The sequence below is a fragment of the Tetrao urogallus genome (assembly GCF_951394365.1).
Source record: "Tetrao urogallus genome assembly, chromosome: 3".
Taxonomy (NCBI): Eukaryota; Metazoa; Chordata; class Aves; order Galliformes; family Phasianidae; genus Tetrao; species Tetrao urogallus.
The window spans coordinates 24,273,794-24,294,335 of NC_136815.1; the positions used below are offsets into that span (position 1 = coordinate 24,273,794).

The 20,542-nt window shown below is 37.7% G+C and overlaps 1 protein-coding gene across 1 annotated transcript; it reads right to left on the reverse strand.

The window, feature by feature from the left end:
* Positions 1 to 4,908: 4,908 nt before the first annotated feature.
* On the reverse strand, positions 4,909 to 20,353 carry CALB1 (calbindin 1; the record flags this gene model as incomplete). The annotated part of the gene is made up of 11 exons (XM_079533271.1): positions 4,909 to 5,022; positions 5,438 to 5,509; positions 5,632 to 5,685; positions 5,774 to 5,813; positions 5,896 to 5,951; positions 8,322 to 8,399; positions 10,930 to 10,986; positions 11,068 to 11,151; positions 15,256 to 15,330; positions 19,941 to 20,017; positions 20,272 to 20,353. The coding sequence occupies 11 exons, from the start codon at positions 20,351 to 20,353 to the stop codon at positions 4,909 to 4,911; spliced, it is 789 nt and encodes a 262-aa protein (XP_079389397.1).
* Positions 20,354 to 20,542: the final 189 nt, after the last annotated feature.

The following is a 20,542-nucleotide window of genomic DNA, read 5'->3' on the forward strand; positions in this document are numbered from 1 at the left end:
AACTCTGATCTCTAACCTATTTCTGCAAGAGTGCAGAGTAGTCAGTTCTCTTAAATGTGTGTCCTTCCTTAAAAGAGTTGTTACACTTTTTATGGACTCTGAAGAGTTTATGTTCAAATGTATGTTTTACCTAAATACAGTTTAATTGTTTGTTACTAAGGTAGCAAGATGTGATATATGAGCCTCAAGAGAATGACTTGCAGCAGCCACCAAACCCAGACAGTGTCTAGCTGGGTTTGAACATCTCCTAAGAACCTCTTCCTAAATACCAGCGAGAATTAGACTGTCCTGAAAGAGGCATAAGATAAGTCCCGTGAGGTGCCTTACTCACAAACATAGTCCATGGTTGCATATTGCGCGTTTCTCATAGTTTGACATAAAGAGTTCAGTAATAATACTAGGAGATGGATAGTATCTGCATTCCACGTGCAGCGTTCTTTGCTAGGGTCTGGGCAAGCACAAATACAGACTGCACAGTGAATGGCTTGAAAGCAGCCCTGAGAAGGATTTGGGGATGTCAGTGGATGAAAGACCCAACATGAGCTGGTGATGTGTGCTTGCAGCCTAGGCAGCCAACTGTATCCTCAGATAAGAGAAGTGTAACCAGCAGCTTGAGAGAGGTGATTCTGCTCTTGTGGGACACCACCTGGAGTACAGCATCCAGTTCTGAAGTCCCCAACACAAGAAGAACATAGAGTTGTTGAAGCTGGTCCAAAGGAGGGCCATGAGGATGATCAGAGGGCTGGAGCACCTCCCCTAGGAGGGTGGGCTGAGAGAGCTGGGACTTTTCAGTCTAGAGAAGAGAAGGCTCAAAGGAGACCTTATAGCAGCCTTCCAGTACCATAGGTTCCTATCTGTCCATACTGACTTGGAAGTTCACTGGGACGTGAGCTTCTTATTTATCTTTACATGTTTTAGGTCCAGATCTGCTATCAGAGAGGATCTAAAGGAAAGATATGAAGAGGGCAAGATGGGTGGGGAGCGCTGAGGTCCCTGAGTTTCTGCAGCCCAGAGCAGAGGAGCTGAGGGGAGGCCTGACGGCAGCTGCAGCTCCTCACAAGGAGCGGAGGGGCAGCGCTGAGCTCTGCTCCGTGTGACGGCGACAGGGCCCGAGGGAACGGCATGGAGCTGCGTCAGGGCAGGGGCGGGTGGCGGTCAGGGACAGGGGCTGCACCGGAGGGCGGCGGGCAAGGAACGGGCTGCACGGGGCAGTGGGCACGGCCCCAGTGCCGGAGTTCAGGGAGCGTTTGGGCAGCGCTCTCAGACACCGGGTCTAAATTTTGGGTGGTCCTGCAGGGAGCCAAGAATGGGACTCCATAATTCTCGTGGGTCCCTTCTGACTCAGAATATTATATGGTTGTTTTTTTTTTTTTTTTTTTTTTTTTTTTTTTTTTTTGCATGCTGATAACATTCACATAATAAGGTCAGTGAAGCACAAATTTTTAACTTAATCCATGGAGCAATTTTGTGTTGTAGCGAGTAAATTTGGAATGTCACTCCAGCCCAAGTAAAAATCCCAGTCTTTCTTGTGATAATTTAATGTGCATTAAAATAAAATGATCTTTGGGATTTCAGTGCTTTGCCTGCTTTTAATTGGTGCAGAAGAGCTTCAGTTAATTTCAGAGGGGTTTGGGAATGCTCCACAATACAGAAATTCAGGCCACATATATTTAGGTGCCCAGGTATGGATTCTGAACCTTCTTGTTGACATTGCAAGTATGTGTGGATTTTGCTACACCTCAGCTACCAGTGACTACATCTAGCGCTTGCAGTGAGGGCTTAATATGAATGCACAAGATAACAAATGGAAATTAATCACAAAATGCTAATGTTGCTTAATGGAATAAACAATCCTAGTGAATGCAGAGTTCTAGCAGCAGTGTATTGCTGTTCTGTGAGATGAGGGTCATTTTGTGTAAAAGCACTGCTGGCTCTGATCTCTATTTGACATGTCCACAGTGTGGAATATGCTGCTGAGAACCTTCTGAAGCTTGCTAGGGTATTCTTTGCAAAGATGTATGGTTTCCTAATTTGCGATCTGTGGCAATTAGACCACAGCAGTGATGCTATGAACGTGATTTTTTTCAGGATAGAAATGTGCAGCAGAGAAGAAAAGCTAAATCGCTTGCTTCAAAGCCTGTGTTTGTTCTTGACAAAATCATCAGTGAAACCTCTCTTGCTCTTCTCTATAACGGGCAGTGAGTTATATCAAAGCTTCAGTGGTTGATGACTTGCAATCAGGTGAGACACCCTGAGGGACATCTGGATACTGTTAAAGTTTGCATTAGCAGATGCGGCATTTATAATGTCAAAGGTTTTTTAAAAGGCCAAATGGTTGCTGGATTTTTGTTTTCTTTGAGAATTAGGAAACTTTTACTGCCTTCTACTGTAAAATGATTAGAAAATCTGTTTTACTGAATGCTTGCCAGAAGAAAGAAGCTTGCAGTCTTTCTCAGTGTTGCCTCTCTTATTGACCTAATCCTTGTTCAGCCTCAACCCTGACAGTTCTGAGAGTTCTGTCCCGGAGCACTGAAGAGATTTGAAAACATGGAGATCTTACAGCAGACTTAGCTGTATTTGCTATAAATTTAGTTGTTCGTTGGTAGAATAGACATCTTTTTTAGAATGGTGTTTTTAAATCATTGTCTTTTATTCACAAGAACATACTGGAAGAAACATTCGCTCTGCAGGTAGCTTTGTTGTATGAGGGAGAAAATTGCAAACAGTGGTAGGAGCAGCATGGCTTCAGAACAAGCAACTTTGCTCATGCTCAGGAACGCATATCTCAGTTTCTGTGATGACTTTTTGTCAAAACGCTTTACCTTATTTTTCACTGTAATGCTTTCAGCAAACAGTCATGTTACATCATATTTTGCATACCATTTTTTTTTTAACATTTACACTGTTAAAATGTTAAAATAAGGCAAAATTCAGGATTTCAACTGCACAAGATGAACAATATCAATCATTTATTGTACTGATAGGCAGATAATCTTTTCACTATTCCTTCACTTTACATATACAATTGTATTTCACATTGCATAGAGTGAACAAGCAGGTGAGAAGTTAAATCACTGTGTGGAGTGGGAGTAAAGCCATGGGAATGAGCTAAATTAATCTCACTTCAGTTTTTGTGCCTTTCTTCAGCAAGGCCCCATCCTGCACTCCATAACATGTCAAGGCTGAGGGAGTCTGGGGCCCTAAGGCTGTTTCTGAAATGGCATTTAGTTGCCTGAGTTCACCTGAGGTCACGGATGAATTTCAGTTGGATTTGAGTGCCAAAATAATCTTGGAGGATCTGCGCCTCGTTGCTTGAGATACATTTCAAATAAAATGCATTTCCTACTGCTTGTTAAGTAAGAGATGCATTTGAGAAATTATATAAAGCTAACCAGCTAATCTTCTAACCTGCTTCTGAAACAGCTTTCTGTGTATGGAAGCAACACAGATTTAATAACTTTAAGACACAGCCCAATTTCCTTCCTACACCAGTATATACTGGCCTGGATGTTCATAGAGGTGCTGGTACAAAGGTGGTGTAAAGTAAAACAGCCAGGCCAAAAAAGAAAAAAAAGAAAAAAAAAAAAAAAAAAAAAGGAAGAGGAAAGAGCTTGTTCCATATTATATTTCACATTTTAAAAAAATACTTCTCTAGCTTAATAAAAAGCAGAGCATGGGTAAACTGAATTACTAAACTGTTATAAAATCTTTACTAGGTCTTATATTTATTTTAGTGTTAACTTTTATTAGTATTATTACAGATTAATAAGTCAGTGTAAGATCCAAGGAGGCACAATTTTTCAAAATAATTGTTTTGTCCTTTACATGGTACAGAAAAGAACATCCAGGAGAGAGACAAACTAGACAACAATAGTCTTAGGATATTAAATTTAATCATAGATTACACAGAATATGATGTAAAAACAGCAATTTACTAGAATAATATAACCTGCAAAATGTGAAAATAGTTTAGAAAATGGATTGTCATATTCTCTGACACAGCAATAGTCATGAAAGGTACACTTATAATATCATATGTTAATCTGTGTATTAACTATGCTATCTGTCATTTAATTAGGATTCCAAGACAGTTTAAAGGCATTTGTTTCTGAAGTGCCTATGTTTAAATTCAGTAAAGTTAAACAGCAAGATTGAGAACAGCATATTTTTGACAACTACTGTGTGGAGATCTATCACAGATAAATGCTTCCTCTATATACTTGGAGTTCATAATGAGAAGAGTAGTTTTTCAACTGCAGAGAGCACAGACCTGTAAGTGGTGGTTTGACAACTGGAAATATTTCTTGGAGTGTACTTTTGGAGTGTAGACATGCCTACTTCATTTTCCTTTTCCAGCCTAAATCATATTTCTTCTGAATTTGTATCTTACATTAAAAAAAAAACAACCAAAAAAAAAACAAAAAACAAAAAAACAAACAAAAAAAACAAATAAAAACCCAACAACCCAAACAAAAAACCCAAACATATAGTTGTAAGTGGAAGAGAAATTTATAGACTTTTTGTTATGTAGATCAGCAAGGAAAAACATTGCAAGTGTCAAAGGATATGGTAACCACAACAACATCAGCAGGTGTAATTTTTTTTCAGGCATGTTCATGAAAGCAAAAAAAAAAAAAAAAAAAAGGCAAAAAAAAAATCCAACCCCAACATGTTTTTTAGTTTCTTTTGAATATACAGACTGGCCCAAACATAGACATTCTCTTTATCAATCTTATTGTTACAAAAACTGTACATTACAAACACTATCGAAACAAACTTAAAGGAATGTGCCACACATCCTGGTTAATTTTCTATATGCAGTTTAAAAATACAGCCTACTCCCTTATAGTGCACAGTTATCGTGTAGATAGAATACATCACTAGTTAAGTGGACATGAGAGAAGAGTTTTAATTTTCCTCAGCACAAAGAATGAGAGCCAGTTCTGCTCGGTAAAGCTTTCCTCCATCAGACAAGGCCATGATGCTTTTCTTGTATGTCGCAAGGTTGTTAATGTCTAATTCCTATTTAAAGAACAGATAATGCTTTATAATCCTGTTTAGTTACCAGCATGAACAAGTTTGCTGCCAATAGCAGAAAATAAGGAGGGGAAAAAAAAATAATGTTGTTCTCAGCCTTTCTAACAGTAACACATTGAAAATGTTGTTGTATATTTACATGATCCATGTTATAGGCATATGTTAGACCGCTGCTAGCTGATGCCTAATAAGCAAGCTTTTGACAGTGTTGCTGTGTAATCACAATTCCCTTAGTTAAGGCTTTACACTGCTATGACTTCTGCCAAGATTTTTAGTTTTGCCTTGACTTCAGGAATTATGACTTAGAAGTTCTATATTTATCTTAATTGGGTGGATTAAAGTGTCCTTAAAATCCAAATTAAATGTAACCTCTAAGGGGAAAAAAGCCCTCTGGGATTACCTTTTTGTTCTTTTCACAGAGATCCTTCAGTAGTGCATCAAGTTCATTTTCATCTATATATCCATTGCCATCCTGAAAAATAGCATTAAAGAGAACATCAAGCATTTATTCTTCTTTTCAGAGGTTTTCCCCAAATTCTGAAAACAATTGCCATTAAACTAATCAATTAATAAAAAGGCTTTCTAAAGACTTACTTGATCATACATCTCAAAGGCTTTATTGAACTCTTTTGCACACATTTTGACACCCTAAACACCAAAAAGAAAAAAAAAATCCATTTATGACACTGAATATGTGTAATATTAACAGTTTAACCATAAGACAATGAATTCTTACCTGAAATTTAATAAGAAAATTTTCCTGTACTGGGAGTAGCCTTTGGACATAAAAAACAAAGGTCAACATATTTACTGTAATTAGTATATAACATTTGTTCTGAAAGGAGACAGGAGGCATACCTGGCTAGTTCAGTAAGCTCCAACTTTCCATCATTGTTTGCATCAAACATCCTGAGCTGAAAGAGTACATGTTTTTACATTACTAATTGCAATTAATTAACATAGTAAAGAAAACACTTATTTGGAAAACAAACTTAATGAAATTTAGCCTTTGTTTAACACTGAAGTGATGGCCCCAGGTTTTAACTGTCTCATTTACCATGTAATACATGTCTTTAATGTGCGAAAGAAATAATTTATAGTAATTAATTGTACTGCAAAAGCCTGATAAGAAACCAGATGAACAATTTTGATTAACCTACTCCAAGGTAGGTCTTAACCTGCCTAGAGTGATGAATGTCCCATATAAGAAATGTGCGTAAATTATTTATAAGATAGAAATGTTGACATGATATCATTTTACTTTTTACTTCATGTCATATAATAATAGCATCATTATTCTCCCTTCATAGAGCTGGAACAATAGTCAGGTAAAGTTCAACAGAATTCCAGACATTCAATTTCTTAGGAAATTATAGACATTTCATTCAATTGGCTGCTGGGCTTAAATATGTAAAGATTGCATTCTTTTTCTGTGATATATTTCAATAAAAGACTGAAGAGGTGCAGTAGACATTTTATTGGTAGTATAAAAATGGGAAATCAAGTGTCTACAAATAATTCTAATCAAATTGTAGGAATAAAAATATATAAAATTTGACAAAATAGGCAAATACTACTTCTAATCACTCTTAATCATCATATTGCTTTAGAGTGCTTTCCATTTAGCCCTTGAAAAGATGAGCTCGTGCTGCATATATTTGTTATTAGAAGTAGCTGGAGATATTATCCCTGCATGGAACTTCCTCTCCCATTTTTTCTGTCTGTATAGTTCAGTTTTTCTACTTTCAAATAGTATTTTGCCTTTGCTGTATAAGAGACACAAAAGCAGCTGTACAAAGCATTTTTAGGCATTGTACTGAAAACAAATACCACCACCCACACTCATCCCATCACTTTCAATCACAGTAATTCCAGATGTAATTTTTAGCTAAGAGGAAAAGTTGAGCTGGGTATCAAGGTAAGTGAACATCCTTTCAAATGCCATGACGGAAGACTCATTTTCATTTTTCTAAGATACAGCGAATGGCAATGGAGAACAGAAAAGAGACCAATTCTATAAATGTTTCTGTATAACACCCTAGCTCCTTCTAACACCTCCCTTCCTTGTGTAAAAGCATCTGCTTTGTGTGCATTTCACATGAAGGAGTTATATTTAGAGGAGGTAAGCAGTGGGAGCTGTAAAGTCAATTGTTTTAACAGGTTGTTAGTAACTGTGCCTGCCTGCAGGTTCTAGATGCTGTGTGTTTTCCATCAGTCTTAGTTCTGAGTTTCTGGGGAGATTATGGAAGTGTTGGCTTTAAAAGTTCTTCCTTATTGCTCTTAATTCTTTGTCAATGTGTCTCTCTGCAGAGGCACTTTAATACGAAGGTCCAAAACTAAATGAATAGGATATGTGTTTTATCTTCACTGGGGAATAAACAGTGACAATTGCTAAATGTAAATTTAGATAAATGGCTTGTACAACAAACCAGCAGACTTCTGTCAGGAAAGAAACAAGTTTTGATCAACCATTCTGACTTCAGGCCACTTCAAGTGCTTGCATCAAAAACCTAGCATGTTTTTGATGGCTAAAAATATTTTGGGATGAAACCAAAGTAGGAAAACCAAAGTACAGTGTCAGAAATTTCATGAAAACAAGAGTTCTGAGTCTTTTTCATCTTGAAATTTCCATTCAGATGCCAGTAGTGGTCTATACCATGTAGAACAGTAGTGGTGGATAGAAGGAATGCTCGAAGGAAATAGTTGATTTAAGGCCAGAGAAATGACAGTTTGGTTATAGTGCATATTAGGAATATTATTCTTTTATAATTACACACAGGAAGTGAGAAGAGTGTGGTGCTTGTAAATCTATTAAGAATTCATCATGCATTGATGGCTTTTAGGACAAGAGACAAACACTGCAAACAGGGAAAATATACAGAGTAGTCTCAAATTGATTTGATCAAAGTATGATAATGTAATTATGACAAGCAGAGTTTTTCTCCTTTGAACTCTGAAGTCTTTGATTTTATCCCTAACTTTGATTTTACCCCTAACGGAATGGGGAAGTAAAACAGGGGAACATTCTTTGCACCACACTATGACAGGATCTACTGTTTAATAAGCACCATGAAGGTTCAAAATTCCTGATCATTTTTTGTAGCAGCTCTGAAAACTACACAGCTACTGGGGTACTTGCAGTGCTTGATGTCATCTCAGCGCTGCAATGACACAGCAGCCTCATTTGTCCCAATTATGACTTAGTGGGGCCCAAGTAATTTGGAACCTTCTAGCAGCTGAAGCTAAACACAGTCTTGACAAAATATGCCTTTATAGATTCTTACCATTATTTCTGTATATTCTGTTAGCTTTGAGTCTTCAATCTGCTTATTTGCTTTCTGTAATAAATCTTTCAAGAAACTCTGTTGAAATAAAGAGAGTGTAACAGGTGAATTTTTATCTATGGTATAAAATGCTTGACTTGCTAACTTCAAATTAAAGTACTGGGAAATACTACTTCCAATTTAATTTTTATTGTTGCAGTTCAAAATAAGTAAGAAAAGGCATAGCAATTAACAGTTATGTCTGTAACAGTTTCTTTATGATCATTTCAACTATACTACACAGTTTCATAAAGCGCTGTACATTGTCTGACATTTGTTGTAATGAGAATTTGGAAGAAATGGCTTGACATACCTCTTCATAATCAGTTCTATCAGTAAATTAAACCAATTAACCTTGAGACTCCTTGGAAAACTTGGATGCCAACACAGGAACAATTTTACAGAAAAGATTAATGATTAATCATTTTCCTCCTTGCCTATGGCAGTAACTGATGCTAGAAGTGAACATGTTAACCTATGTCACTCCCTCTCGCCTCATACTTTAAATCTGTGTGGCCAATTTTGCTAGATTTTTTTTTTTTTTTTTTTTTTTTAAATGAGAATTGGATGCAGCATCCTGTGGCTTTCTAATCAGATATTTTGAATGACAGCCATTTTTACTTAACAAAAATACTACCGATTCTACTCATGCAGAGGTTGAAATTTCTGTTACAAGACTGTTACAAAATTCCAGCTGTACTCTTTGTAAATGGACATTACTACAGAAATATGTTTAATCTTATGTGCTCTCATGGAAAATAGGGCTAACCTGTCCATCAGAATGTCTTGTGACAAGATAATTTACACTTAAACTTTCCTTTGTCACTGTCTGATCTGAGCTGTTACCAAACCTTTTCCAAATATGCAGTGATGGAGAGTCTGACTCCTCCTGAGACAACATATTCCACTGCCAGAATTGTTGATGGAAAGTTTTGCTCATTTCCAACCTAAATTGCTCGCTGAAAGTAATTAAGGAGGTGTATTCCTCACACAGCAAATATTTAAAATGTTTGGGCATGGCAAAAAATATCAATTATTCCTAAAATTAAAATTTCACATTTATGTCTTATTTCCAGAGACTTGTTTCTCTGAGATCTCATAGCACTTGAGAGATAGGACCATTAGGGGTCCAGTTAAAATTTCTTAGTTCTTCAACTATTCCTAAGTTAGCCCTGCCTTTTTAAAGTCTATTTTAAATTATAGCAGCTGGCAACAGTCTGTAAAGAACTGTCTAACAACTGGAGAGTAATCAAGAGCTGCATGTTTGGCCTCCTCCTGCTTGTGACAACTTCTGATACATAAATGTGCTGTGAGCAGGCAGCAGAAGAATGGGCTTGTCTGTCTGCGGGCTACATTGAGGAGGATTCCTTGGTAAGTGCCATACACGTACAAAATTCAAAGAAGGGAAAAGGAATAAATTGAAAAAAAACAGTCCAAACTAGATGGATAGACACTGCTAAGTCTCTTACTACGAATGGTTTTGACTTCTCTGAATATAATCTGCAGCAACCGAACGGTGGAAAAAAGCTCCTTTCTACTCAGTCTGCTGTATATGGCAGCATATGGGTATATGGGGAAAGGCTGAGAGAGCTCAAATTATTCAGCCTGAAGAAGAGGAGACACAGGGGAATTTCATCAGTGTCTATAAATATGTGAAGGAAGGGTGCAAAGAGGACAAGAGGCAATGGGCACAAATTGGAGCACAGGAGGTCCCTCTGGGCAGCAGGTAGAACTTCTGTGCTGTGCATTGCTAGAGCACTGGCACAGGTTGCCCAGAGGCTGTGGGTAATCCTCCCTGGAGACCTTCAGAAGCCACCTGGCCATGGGCCTGGGCCCCCTGCTCTGGGTGTCTCTGCTGGAGCACGGGTGGGCCAGATGGACCCAGAGAACCCTGCCAGCTTCAGCCTTTCTGTGATCCTGCAACCATGATTCAGCACCTACAAATTTATGTTAGTTTTATGACAAGAGTAAATCATTCAAGTTTTGTTAATTCTCTAAGACTGAGATGATTATTCTGCCCTTTTTATGCATTTTAAAAATACCTCCCACCAAGTTAGCTGAGCATGGGCAAGACAATTCCAGCTGTGTTAACAGTAGTGCAGTGGAAACTGAACAAGTTGATGATACTTGAGAGAGCACAAGCAGCCCAGTAGGATAATGATTAATAGTAATTATGCCCATAGGAAAACAAAAACACACACAAAACAAACAACATCACAAAATCAGCCTCTACCCTAAACAGCCTCTGAGAAGAACAGTGTGTCTTACACAGGACTGTCTGGTTTCCCAGGGCAGAAATAATCTTTCCTACTTCTCAGTGAGAGCATCAGCCATCTCAAGTCGCTCGAGACAAATATTCATCTGAGTTAAACCACATTTTTAGAAACATTTATCAGATTAGAGATGCACTTTAAATGATTTACTGGTGATAAAAACACCATCTAATCATATTGCTTTCAGTCGTGTCTGAAATGCAAAAATATGCACCAATGAGTACGAACAAACAGATCCAGTGTCCATAATCCAATCTCGAATCTCATTTTGTGCACACTCATTAGTATCGGCTTACCTTAAGTTCCTCAGAATCAATGAAGCCACTGTGGTCACTGTCATATTTTCTCCATGTCTGCAATCAGATGATTTGATAATGAATTTATGGCAATCAGGTCTCGGATGACTTTACAGAAGGAAAAATTTCACAGTGTACCTGCATGAAATCTTCACTCGACTTTAGCTGCTGGCACCTAAAGAACAACAGGAAATTCTCCTCCGTCGGCAACACCTGAGCAAGCTGTGACAGATTTTAAAAAATTAAATTAAGTTCTGATTTTCCATTAGGCCAGATGAGCTTTTGAATGAGTATGGCACTTTTAAAAGCGTGTGAAATTCTGCATGGTCCTACTGTCTTAGTATACCCTCACAAGAACCTTCATCCCATAAGCCCAAACATCAGGATGATGCCTCTGAAAGGCTTCTGGCTTGCAGCTTTTCCATATTCATCCAAGTCAAACAGAAGTGAGGACTGAGGTAAGGCAATGAAACAGCAGTTTACTGAAGGAAAAAGGAAAAAATTGACCTATTCAAAGTCAGGATCTGTGGTAAAAACCTCACAATCAGTGAGAAAGGGAAAGCATGAAACAAAGATATTTAATGGATGAGTTTGAAGGACCATGAAAATTAAGAAAATGAGGAAGAAAAATCACTAATAGATACTGAATATGAGGAAGAAGAGGCAAGAACATGTATGTAAGGAAAGCAGAAAAATAAACCAGGAAAACAAAAAAAAAAAGAGTATATAAAGGTTGGTAGGGCAAGGAAATGGCAACTAGCTGTCATTTGTCAGATACAGAAACATGTTCAAGAAGAGCTATAAATATCAGAAGGAAATCAAAACTACTTTTAGCCCTACAGAATCAGGGGTGGTGTTTTTTTCCAATGTCTGTGTTACAAAAGGCTTTTTTAAAATCAGACATTATTGTACTGATTTTTTGAAAATGTTCATTTACTATAACTCAATTTTGACAAGTGACAAATGTAGAAGATGGAGAGTATGCTATATAATTTAAAGTAAAATCATGATTTGTTTTTAACAAAAGCCCAATATTTCTTTTTCTGTTCTTAAAATGTATGAAATATTTTTTGATTAGAGAAAACTTTTAACTTGAAGAATAGACCAGCTGTGCTTACTAGGAAGAGAAAACAGGGAAAGAAAGATATCTTAGCTGCATTATTTATGAAAAATGACATCTGCAGACTTCCTGTATCTCCATCTTAAAATTTGTATTCGCATTTTTGCTTCATTCATTTCACGTGCTCAGATTTCTTGTTTTGCCATTGCCTTATTTAGTGCTATCACCCAACTGCTCGGGCTTTTTGGGGGGTTCCCATGGTGCTGTAGGTGACTTCAGCTCTCCCTGTCACTGTATAGGCACAACATAGTTTCTCTAAAATTATTTGCTCAAGAAGTCAGTCATATTCATCAAGTGCTTGTACAACTGAAAACACAAGTCAAAGTACTCTTCTTAGAGAACAGAGCTACTGATTACAGACTGCCAAGCATCAGTGTTTTGAGTGTTTTTGCTAAATGGCTGAATTGAAAACCTAATCAACTTAAACAATATGTTTTTGTCAGCGGCTTTTGAAATCTACTCCATTATAAATAGCAAATAATGTGTGGATAAGTATGCATTCATATAGGTGTAGCAGCTAAATGTGTGGAATTTAGTACCGGTTTATGGAAAATTTTCCTTATTTCTCCCATGAGAGGAAGCTCTGACTTTTGGAGTAGATCAGCTGTGCTGCTCAACAGCAAACACTGAATGGAAGAATTGATAAAAAAAAAACACAGTCTGGGGAAGAGATTGCTTATCACAATGGGACCTTTCCAAAGAATCAGGAACAGCTTACTAGCAGTACCAAACTGTGTATGAGGCACAAACAGCAATAGCAACTTAGTGCTTCTGTGCACCCTGCTGCTTTCATGAGTAAGAGAGGACAACATCAAAGCCCAGGCTCGACTTAACTCTCCCTACTCAGCTGCAGACTGAGGTAGATCTTTGTACGCTACCTAGCAGGAAAAAATACTCTCAGTTATTAAGACAATATAAGAACTATTTTCTAGAAATCATTCTTTAAATAAATGTCGGCAATTAAGATTCCTTTTATATAATTCAGTGAATTTTCTTCTCAAAATCCTATAATGGAGAATGGGAGTAAAAATCGTTTATAGTAGTCAGTGGTTATTTTTATGGCAGAAGCAATTGTCAAAGGATGTGAATGTGGAATTAATACTGTCCTGAGTCTCAAAAATCCATGTTCCACATCTACATTTTAGTCCAAGCATTAGCCTGAATGAACACAAAAAGTGAAAGAAAGGGCTCTTACAAAATGATAAGCAAGTATAGAGGTCTGGCTCTGCATTTAGCTTGTGAATGCTGGCTAAGATCTAGAGGACTAAGTGTAATGTGCTTCCAAAGACAAAGCTGACATTTAATCTGAGCACCAAACTGAAAATCCACTCCTTCCTCTATGAAGCCACCCAGGTCTCCTCTTTATCTCAGCCCACAAAACTCATTATGTGAAAGACATTTTCCTTCAGCTGCTGGGGTATCCGGTCTGATGGCTGGGAATCCAAATGCATTCACATAAAAATTTTTTTAAACAACATTCATACTTCTTTATTTCAGAAAAAAAAAGTGTTTACTGTATTATGTAAATTGGGAGCAATCTGGAATTACTGGGCATTCTTATTTATAAGGAAGGAGAATCAAGTTCAAATACCAACTTTAAAATCACACTGCTTGTAAAACTTAGGCTGAGTCCCATCAGCACTTTCCAAATCAAGCTTCGTGCTGATGTCAGTGAAATAAAATATAGATCTTGGGTTAGGAAACTGCTATATTAAGGGAGAGTCCCTTCAGTCACTGGACTGAGTGCTGTCATTATTCAGTGGCTTCAGCGGATGCTGAGTATGCTTGGCAGCTCACTGGAGGTGGTAAGCACCTTACCGTATTAGGCCCTGTGGGATTTGCTCACCTTTACGCATTAAGTCAATAGTACAATCAGAAATAGAACTTGAAAGGCAAAACTCTCCTTTATCTTCCCTAAGTAAAGAACAACAGTCACTGCAGGCACTGTCTGCTTATTCTTCTTGCATAATGCTTGCTATTACACAATTCAAAAGTACTGAATTAAGTGGGATTATTCAATAATAAATGAATAAGCAGTTGTTAGCACAAAAATAATTTGTAATGCTAAGTATTGTCAAAAGACGTATTTTAAAATTGCTTACAGCCGCAAGTGAAAGAAACTGTGTTTCCATAATTTAGTCATAGCTAGGTTTTCATATACATAAGTATTTTCAATTCAAACATATGACTGAGGAGGAAAAATATCTTCAAATGATGTATTATATCACTAGTGATACATCCTACTGAGTTTTACAGACTCTAATCACTCTTCTATTTTAAAAATAGCTACTGACCCAAGGTTGGTCACTGTAGAAATTTTGCAGACCTGGCTTGTTTTCAGCTGTTTCTTAATTAGCTATCTTAGATCATATTTCACACTATCAGAAAAAAATAATAATCATATTTAATAATAAAACTGCAGTCTTTACTGCACTCAGCGTGACATAAATGAGTTGTAGATTTAGGCTTGAAATAGTGGTTTCTCAAGCTGTAACCCAATGATTTGCAGCACTGAACAATGAAAGCATGAGAAAATACAATGGTTCCCTACTTCCCAGAAAGTCATCTAAATTATACAATTGTTGAGAGTCTGCAAGTGTAGAAAAGGTTGGCTGACTGCACCTTTGTCCTCTTTAGAAAGTGGTAGAAAGGAATGGAAATATTCTGCCTCAGGTTTGGTTAAAGAAAAGGCTGGATTACAACTACTCTTAAAATTTTGCTTAAGTTTGCCACGATTAACATCCTATTTTGCCATATTTTGCCATATATGTGCATTGACTACCTATAGCGACTGCCCAATTACATTCACTTGCAAGTTACCTTACTACAGGAGCGGTGATGGAGTGTTAGTTCAAAATCATATGCAGAGATAAATCATATTTACATTTCACAATTTAAATTTCTAAAATAGAGCTTTTAGCTGCTTTACAGGAAAACTGCATTGTGTTGATGCTTATTCATACTGAATCAAGTATGCAAAGTTAAATGAAGTGTAGTGAAATATCTGGCAAAGGCTAAGGAATATTTTGCTTTTGGGTAAGGTAAAAAATCATTAGTGAAAAAAAACACTAAAGATTCTCAGAGAAGGAAATTTTCTGTTTTAGTAAAAATCCAAACTATTTACAAATATGCCCATACTGTTCTGTGCTAAGTGTATTTTCTATAAGTAAATGTGTTAGTCATTTATTTTATGGTAACTATCTTACCTCAACAATTCCTATTTTTCCATCAGTAGCCTTGCCATACTGGTCCACGAATGCCTTCATTTCAGGTGTTAAGTCCTGTAAAGTTATAATGAAAGAATCAATATTTTTCAGATGCAGAGAAATGTATGAAAAGTACTTAAATATTCCATCAGTTGTCAATAAATTTACTACATTTGATTAAATATTCACACTTAATTATAGCTAGATTTCTCAAGTTGAAGTGAAAATGAGTAATTTTTTTAGGACAGGTAACATCACTGTGATAAGTTGTATTTCCTAAGGGGTGATATTATAGTCAACGTGAGTGATTGGTTTCTAAATTTTTAGAACTCCTATTTCAGTTTACAGAATAAAGAAATTGAGAAGACAGATGTGTTGGAAGATAGACATAACAGCTCTTCTGTTTGAAGAGGATGACAGTGAAGTTCATGGGTAATTCTTAATCTGTTTTCTCAGTTTTCATTATTAAATGACTAACTTGAAGCCAGCGCAAAATCCTTCAAAATAAGAAACATTTCAGTACAATACCTCTGCATACCAATATGGCCTTTCCTCATGTGTGAGCTGGTTTTACCTGAACAATGGATGCTATTTTAGCTCTAAAAGAACTAACCATAATATCATATTCCTCACTGTCAAGTATATAGTTATCACGAAAACAGAATCCAAATGTGACTGCTGTAATTTAGAGAGAGAAGGCTTGGGAGAGAGACGCTTTGAGCAGCACCGTAAATCTGACATAACAAAGCCAGCATAATTGTTTTTTGTATAAATTATCTCTCTTACTATACATTTGTACTCAAATACTATCTTCAGCCTAAGTTACAGCAAAGGTGCCAGCCTCAGGATGAATATTTATACACCTGATTTGACACTTCAACTGGACTTGCTTTGCCTTGCTATGAGCTGCCATCAACTTTCATTACTGATTAAACTTCTATTTTTCCTTGTATTTCTTATCAGACCAAGACAGTAAAACCACGCAGCAAGAATCAGGACTACAGCTATATTAAAATAATGGAAAATTCTATGCTTTTAGATGAAGATATAGCTGTCATTAGAAATTAAAGTTTTAGTTGCTATAATAGTTCTGATTATACAGGACCTAGGTGAATTTCTCACTGGAGACATGGGAACTATCAGCTGTACAAAGTCTGCTGAAGTTTGTCCCAAATTTCAACTTCAAATGCTAACTTAAATGTCAGTTCTTTATAGATGATACAATCGTGGCCTAGTATCCTATTTATGTCAAAGTCATCCATGGCAGGTTAGTAATTTGCCACAGCTTTAATTAGAGATGTAGTTATTAATACAGTGCAGTTCAATGTCACCTCTCATCTAATGATCCCAAAGTGGGCACAGATTTGTTTAGCAGTTGGAATGGAGAATTTAGACACCTGAATTTTAATTAGTCCTTGTTAAATATTTTGCTAATTCTTCTAGTATCACCTCCACAGTGCCAAACAGTGGTCAGCCACTAAAGGAGACATAGCTGCTTAGAAGCTACATGAAACAGGATGCTCATCCTAGTACATAGTCCAGAAAGAGTCTTTTTTCTTTTTCTTGGTGCTCACTTCAGCTGCTTCTGAGGTAGCTGACAAGTCATGTTATTCAAATACATGTTCAGTCAAAAAAACTTGTTTAAACTTAATCAAGTGTAGTTGCTTAATGCTTGAAATTAAGAAACTTCGCACCTTCATCTCCCCTCCTAAAGCTTAAGAGTCACTTACTCAACCAAGAGGAGTTGTAGAAAAAACAGCTCTGTTTTGGGATGATTTTTGAAATGTAAGGATAGATGGCACTACAGAAGCGCTTACATGACTGCATTGATAAACATCTATTAAATATTGGAATTAATATTGGAATATTGAGAAATACTGTCCTCATCTGTATATGCAGGGCAAGTGAGTTAACAAATGTGGAGTAACTTTCCAAGATCCACTCTACTGACCTCTGTGTCACTCATTTACACTCCACAGGTTCTTCTCGTAACTTGCACACTTAGAGAACGTATTGCATAAAAAGTAGGGCACAGCAAATGGAAGCTCTGTCTATACATTTATACAGTTTTTATCTTTAAAAAACTGTCAGATCTTTCATAATGTCAGAAAGTATGCCAGATCAAATCACTATCTATCACAATGCATGAAGTGAAAACACATAGTGTGACCAGAGAAAAGCCCAGGCCCTTAAACCCAGTACACGTCTATCCTTTGGAGCACTGGCAGTTCCAGCAATGGGGCTAACAGCAACCAAGCTGCGTGCTATTGCTCCATCTTAGGAAAAGCAACTGTGAAAGTAGTACAGGCTTATTGTGTGGATTAATAAAAAGATTAGAATTAGAACATAATTAGAACAGCTCTCTGTAGCTGGGAATAATACTTAGAAATCTTAAACCATCCTATTCAATGACAGAATCAATGTGATTCTTTAATGCATACGGCATGACTGATGTAAAATCCAGCTATGAAGAATGCATAATTGAATATTTCAAAAATAGTGAGCAGGAAAGTGACTTGAAATGCAAAAGTTAATGATGACAAAGAAGCTTTGGCGTGTTAAGGGAAGGACAGATGAGGAAATGACATATAACTTACACTAGTTTCTCAATGTGTCCCTTCTGGCAAAAGAAAAGAAATTTAAAGCTACTGAATTAGCATCCCACGAGACAAGACTTGAACTAATGAGATGCTTGTTTGGCAAATGAACCTTCAAATCCAAGAATCAGCTTAGATTTGAAAGCTAAAATGACATACATCCATAATCCAGAAAAAAAAATTCAGAGGTCAAGGTAACATCTACCAAAGGCAGAGTCAATAAACCATGTACCAAATTTGATGTTGCTACCGTGAGTTGCTCTTCTCAAAAGAACACCCTAAAACCAGGCTTGATTCAGAGAAATGGCAAAAGAAAGCTTAATTAAGCTCCTGAATGTTTTCAAAACAGAATGTGAGATACAAGGAAAGGTTACTCAAAAAATAGAATGAATGATGAAGTGTAGCAGATAAGAACAGTTCTGCAAAGTTCTTCTGTGTTACTTTGAGCAAGCTCTATTTTTAAGAGATGCACACTCCTTCTGAGAGAGAAAAGATTCTGATTTTGAAGTAACTAGCGTTTTTCCTTCAAGCTTCTAATTCATTTTTCAAATTCCTAAATATCGTCAGCACTTCTACTGACAATGTCATTGATACTAAATATAAACAGGCTTTAGTATCTTCTTTCTAACAAACAGGAGTTTCCTTCACTTCTCTACAGAAAAGAGATATTTTCTGTTATAATATCTGACAGGCACAGAAGTTGTACTTAGTTTTTTCTGTGCAAAAAAAGAAAGAACAAAACCACCTATTCCCTCTGAAAACCAATTTTCTGTATGGGTTTTTGAGGCTTTTTGAAATTTTAGTTTGTTCTTATTAACACTCATGAAAATGAGTGTCTACAGCAATTGCTATAAGAATTGACTGATACTAAGACTTAAAAATGAGGCATTGCTGGGAGACAGATTTTCAAGTGTGTGAAGTCTGCACTCATAGAATTACTAAGAAGCTAACCACAAGAAGATTTTCCTCAAAATTTAAGAGTATGATTGTTGGTTTTTTTTTTCTTTTTTTTAATTTGCTTCTAAAATCTACAGCAATATTAAAGTAAGTTATAGAAAGGTTATTGCTCAGTTCAGAGTTTGTTTTGTTTTGTTTTTAATGTTAAGTAATAGCTTATTTCCACAAAGCACACATGCTAATTGGCTATTTTTTTTTTTCCTTTCTGTTACTTTGGAAGTGTTTTAGCATAGATTGACTTGAGTAGACTTGGTAATGTTGTATATTTGAACATGGTGCTAAGTAGCCTGTTTTAGAAACTGATGACCCATAATTTATTTGTTAAAAACATTCACTGCTATTTAAATTCAGATCTTTTCATGGAACCCGTTCCTCTCTCTTTCTCCCTCTCTCCTTCTCTCCACACTCTCTCTCTCCTTTTTTTTTTTTTTTTTTCCCCAAGTGGGAATAATTTGGAGGAAATTTGTAATTAAAAAATTAATAGCCGGTATTTGACAACAGCGTCAAAAAATTGATGTCTCTGCTAGCAATCTGAACTACCAGGATTTGGTACTCATATTCCTGGTGTGCAACATTGGCAAAGGGCAAAAAGTGTTTAGCAGTCATCTGCAGATCTATTTACTGACCACCAAGGGGCAGGAATGCATTTCAGCCCATACTGTCCATTAAGCATGATATTAAAAGAGCCCAACTAACTTGAAGAGTTGGGCTTTCTTTTCTATTTTCTCTCTCTTTTTAAAATAAATTTATTTATTTTTTTAAGTATCAGTGCATATCTGGATCAGGTTGCAACAGGACAAAGTCCACCCATGACAAAAGGATAATGTCCATGCATTTCCGACTTTTCTTGTTAAGCCCTTTGAGAAGTACCAGCTCACAGACTGGTGAGATATGAACAAGACCTGCTCTCCAGCTGAATGGACACCCCTGACATCACCCTTCCAAATCAGAGGGCATGTTTCATTTAAAACCTGCTTATTTCTAACCCATCTACTTCTCTGCCTCGTGAGGCTACTGGATGAACTGTGTGAAAGCAACAAGGAACAGAAGGAACAAAGGCACTGGGGTTTGCTCAAGAAAACTCTTCTTTCCCAGAGGGGATGGAAAAAGTGGGGCAAAAGGTTAACCTACCAAGCCTGCCTTCTTCCGTGCCTGCTGCAGCTCCTGGATGAAGTTTTGTAGCTCCTTCCCATCCATGTACCCATTGCCTACAACAAAAAGAGTTACGCTTGTGGTTACCGCTCCCTCCAAACTCTCTCCGCTCTTCAGCGCTGCCAGGGATGTCTCTAGCCCGCGTTCTCCCTGCGGAGCTGCTCCCGCACTCCTCGCCCGACCTCAACCCCAGCCGTGCGGTCGTGCCAGCTGCGGGATGGCGGCCAGGGAGTGGTGGGACCCCCAGCCTCCCCCTCGCACACCCCCCGCCGGCCGCCCCCCGCCAACCCGGGAAGGGGAAAGGAGTCACCGTCGGAGTCGTAGTGGTGCCAGATCTCGAAGAACTGGGCGGCCGAGATCTCCACGCCCTGCAGGTGCGTCTCCGCCGTCATGGTGGGGGTGCGGAGGGGCTCAGTGGGGGCGCTGTCCGCGGTGCTGACTGTGCCCGCTGCCGGAGCGGCGACGGCGGCGGCGGCAGCGGCGGCGGCGGCGGCGGCGGCTGCGGCGGCGACGACTCCGGCGGCGACGACTCCGAGGGCTCCTCCCGCCGCCGCCCCGCAGAGGGCTATTTATGGGGCTGG